Source organism: Phalaenopsis equestris, unplaced genomic scaffold (assembly GCF_001263595.1).
Source record: "Phalaenopsis equestris unplaced genomic scaffold, ASM126359v1 Scaffold000002, whole genome shotgun sequence".
NCBI lineage: Eukaryota > Viridiplantae > Streptophyta > Magnoliopsida > Asparagales > Orchidaceae > Phalaenopsis > Phalaenopsis equestris.
Window position 1 is genome coordinate 2,441,453 of NW_018164444.1, and position 4,397 is coordinate 2,445,849.

General features: G+C 36.3%; 1 protein-coding gene across 1 annotated transcript in view; it reads right to left on the minus strand.

Annotated features, from left to right (window-relative positions):
• Positions 1-4,397, minus strand: part of LOC110023794 (THO complex subunit 1) — a 54,286-nt gene that overhangs the window by 7,992 nt on the left and 41,897 nt on the right. Inside the window, exons 14-15 of the mRNA XM_020723385.1 lie at positions 1,102-1,218; positions 842-924 (exon numbers count right to left, since the gene is read on the minus strand). Coding sequence (XP_020579044.1) covers positions 842-924; positions 1,102-1,218 — 200 coding nt within the window. The remainder of the gene's footprint in view (positions 1-841; positions 925-1,101; positions 1,219-4,397) is intronic.

Here is a 4,397-nt window from a genome sequence, read left to right on the forward strand (position 1 = left end):
CCCACCCCACCCCACCTCCTCCCTCCATATGAAATCTTGAAGCTCAAGAAACCTCTAAGGAGCCTGACTTTTCCGACTTACCAAAGATAAGAATTTAATATATTTCATATGGTATACTCTCAAGACTCCCATCCATCTCACTCTCCCTTTTTCATTCTCCATATAATACAATGTTTTTACCGAGTTGTATGCACTCACGAACAATACAGAAACCGATTCAACACTAGTGAATATCCCTCAAAAACTTAAACTAATCGCTAACGAGCACCATTATTACATTAATGCCCAAACTCTTTGAATCTAATTATATGTGCAATTGTCTCTCATTTGCATCTCAACGATGAGAAATGAAGTTAAAAGAGGAAAGCTATTTATTTATTTTATTATTTGCTAACAAAAGCTGGAGGTAGGCCTAAAAGGACTTGGGCATGTTGTACAAAAAATAATCTTATTTTTTTAGAATTAAATGAAAATATGACACTCGATAAGACACAATGGAGAAAAAGGATTCATGCAGCCGACCCACTGAATGGGATAAAGGCTTCTTGTTGTTATTGTTGTAACAAATACTAAAGGCAAGGATAAAGAAAGTATTGAAGTTCAATGATTATAGTTGGTTATGGAATTCGCACACGGGTCCTCATCCATAGTAATATTCAAATACTAACATTAGCAATCCCTAAGGGTGCCATGTTTAAGACTACAAGTGTTCCACTTTATATAACAAAAATTAAAGAAAAAGATAAACACAAGCATGACAAGCCAAAAAGACACAAAAGAAAAAAATTATTCAATTCAATAACGCCTACATGATGATCAAATAATAATAATTTAGTTTTACCGTTTCTTCACACCATCCTGTCCTGTCTTCTTATCCGAAGCTTGCTTCTCAAAAGGTGGGCAACCATCCCATTTCCACCAAAGCTGTAACAAATAAATAAAGATCATGAACATTGACGAACTTACATCTCTTAGACAAGAGCACTCATGCATGCATTGAAAACAAAATACTCATAAGTGAATGCCTGACATAGCTATCACATATAATCTTGCGTTATTGGTCAAAGAGTGTATGAAATGAAAATAGTTGGCATTGCTTACCCAATTCTTTTCTCTTTCCAGTATATGCTCTATACTTTGAAGGAACTCCTTTCCTTTTGGTGGAGTGCTTTCAAGAAGTCTTTTAACACGTTGTTCGCAGGATTTGATTTCTTCTAGCTGGAGAAATGAGAACAATTCATGAAGATGTGAGAATTGCTCAAAATATTAAATCCGGCAATAAGACTTAAAAATATTAATACTGGGAGCCATATCCACTTCAAAGAAAACAGAAAATAAGAAAATTTTGATCACATATCGAGCGCATCATATTAATTTAGCAAACAGGGTTAAATACTTTCGTTAAGAAAGGTCGCATTTGAATGAAGTTAATATTAAAATAACAAACGCTGAAATAAAATCTACAGTACTGCATTTCCAGAGTATGAGAATGGTATCCATATAACAAATTATTTATGTGAGATAGAAGTGGATGAATACGTATTAGATGGCTTAACATACGGGTGCCGGTCCACATGGGCAGCACATCCTAATAAAGATGGATATTCAAAAGATGACTGAGCTATGTGGAGATGAATATCAATATATGATCTAGGAAGATCTCTTGACGGAGATTCATATCACACCATTAAAAATAAAGATCAAGCCATTATGAGTCTTAGGTGAAGACGGATCATCATTCAGAAGAGCACTAACCAAGACCGATAGATGGAAATTTGGACTATTAGATTGCAATAGCGATAGCATGAAGGATAACTATTGAATCTTGAACTTATTTTGAATAAATTTATATTTTGAGTTCAAATTTCAATTTTCTTCTTTTGTGCAGTTAGTTAAGGATATGCATGCTCATCAATGGCAGAGTTAAGGATAATATTATTCTTTATTTAATGGATCTTAGTAAAAAAGAAGATCAAATCAATTTAAATTTATTCCTCGCATTTTTTTGTCCCCAAAATAAGGTATTTCATACAATAAAAGGAAATACCAAATCTCCAAAAATATTTTCTCTACCTCTCCATTTGAGAACAAGATGGAGACCACAGACACAACAGCCCCTACAAACACTACAACCATCATAGATGTTATTAGAAGTTATATTAGGAAATAATTTATTTATGTTAGAAGTTATGAGGATTATATTTATTTCCTAAATTAATTTTATTTTATTTCCTATTTTAGATTTATTTTCTTGAATTTGATTTATTTCATTTCCTATTTTAGTCTTTCCTATTTTATATTATTTCATTTATCTCCAAATAATTATTATGAAATGATTAATTAGAGATATCAAGTATTATATATTTCTTTTCCTGTTATTTTTTTTTACTTATATTGTTTCATTTATCTCCAAATAATTATTATGGAATGATTAATTAGAGATATCAAGTGTTATATATTTCTTTTCTTGTTATTTTTTTTTATTGTCCTTCCTATTCTAGGATTCATGTAAGGGTTATTTATAACTCATTTTCATATCAACAAAGAAATTCTGCATTATCCTGAGTTTCAACAAGATATCAGAGCATTGAAATAAATCCTCTCCTGCCACCAGAAGCTTCTTATTCCCTGCAGTCCACAATATTTGTCGTGCAGCAGACCCTTCCTCCGCCTCCTCTTTTTATTTTCTATTTTTTTATTTTTTCTTTTTGCCGGAAACTTCCTCTCCTTGTAGGCCCCATCGCCGGAATTCCCTCCTACAGCCTTTCCAGTGGCACTTTTTCTAATCGAGATCCACCCGTAACCTACGACAAGCGCCGGTGTTGACAGAATCCTGCGGCCCACCCCGCCGCAGCGGATCAGCTATCATATGGTGTCTCCCCTCTCAAAAGTGCCAAAATATTTGCATCAGTCGAGCATAAGGCTCAAATTAATAGTCACACCATTCAATCTGTTGCGGTCGCTGTCGTTCCCACTTCTGAATCAAGGTTTGTGACTGTTGCGGCTGCTTCTAATGAGGATGAGGACAATAGCAGAGCAAAGGAAGCTAAATAAGAGAACGGGCCATAGGCGATGAAGAAGGTCAAGCCAAAGAAGCCTAAGAAACCCAAGGTAGCGGTCCACGAGGCTGCCTCTAAGATTGATGTAACAGATCTCACTGCATGCCTTGCAAAGGTGTCGATTTCCTATGAGTCGCAGTATGATATCCAGTTGATGAGATCCATGGACTAATTTGAGCCAGCATCTTCCAGTGTCAGAGCATCGCAGTTCCCTTGGAGGAAGATATTCAAAGATTCGCCTGTTGCTAAAAATATCTGTCATATTTCAAAACTGATTTACAAAACATTAGTTGATTGGCTTGCTTCAAAATAACCTGATGCACTTTGTGATTTTGTTTTTTCGTGTCTAGATTCCATTCTTTTGACCTTGCAGCTCAGCAGTGTGCTGCTAAACACTCTAAAAAGGCCACACAGAAACCTTCTTCAAATTCTCAGGTTGCAATATTTGTCGTATTGGCAATGACTCTTTGACGAAAGCTTGAGATGCTCATTAGTCTTCTACCCAAACTAAGAGATGATCCACATTATCAAGGACAAGAAAAGGTTCTTGTGATTGTGTAAACTATTTCTCAAGCTTCTTAAGAGGATCTGGTGGTTGAGATACATGTGTGGGTGCATTATCTATTGCCTCTAATTAGCGGAAAATATGGCAATTAGCCAACAAGGGGTTTGGCTTTACAGTTGGTTGATAGTATTTTGGAGAGGCCTAAAGCCCGTCCAATGCTAATAAATGGTATTGTTAGAAGAGGAGAACGCATTGTTCTTGTTTTGCACTTGATTTAGTAATGCTGGCTACCTTTCCTATACCTTCTGCTTGGGTGAAGGCTACGGAGAGATTAGAAGCACTATATCCAACCCTGATGAAGGGGATGCTTGTTGGTTCTCCAGGTTCCAAAGCTACAAAACAAGCTTCACAACAGATATTGTCATATGCTGCTCTGCTAAGGCTTCTACAAAGGCTACAAAGGCTGCTAAAATTACAAAACAAGTTTTTCCACTGCAGATCCTCCACCATAATTCTTCTTGCAGCAGACCCTCCTCCGGAACTTTTCTTACAATATGTCTACCTCCGGAGTTTTTTCTTTTTTTTTTGCAGGCCATACATTGTAACTTTTCTTGTGGTTGTCTACTTCTCTTCAAACTACCCTGCACTATTACCTGTAGGAGTCTTCTGCCAACCTAAAGACGCTGCAAGTACTGCAATCAAAGACAATCGTAGTCAATTAGAAGTCAGTTTTTACTGCAGGTTGTCTAATATCCTACAAACTCGCCTGCAACATTACCCGTAAGAGTCTTTCGCCAACCTACAGACACTGCAGAAGCTGCCGTCAAAGAAGA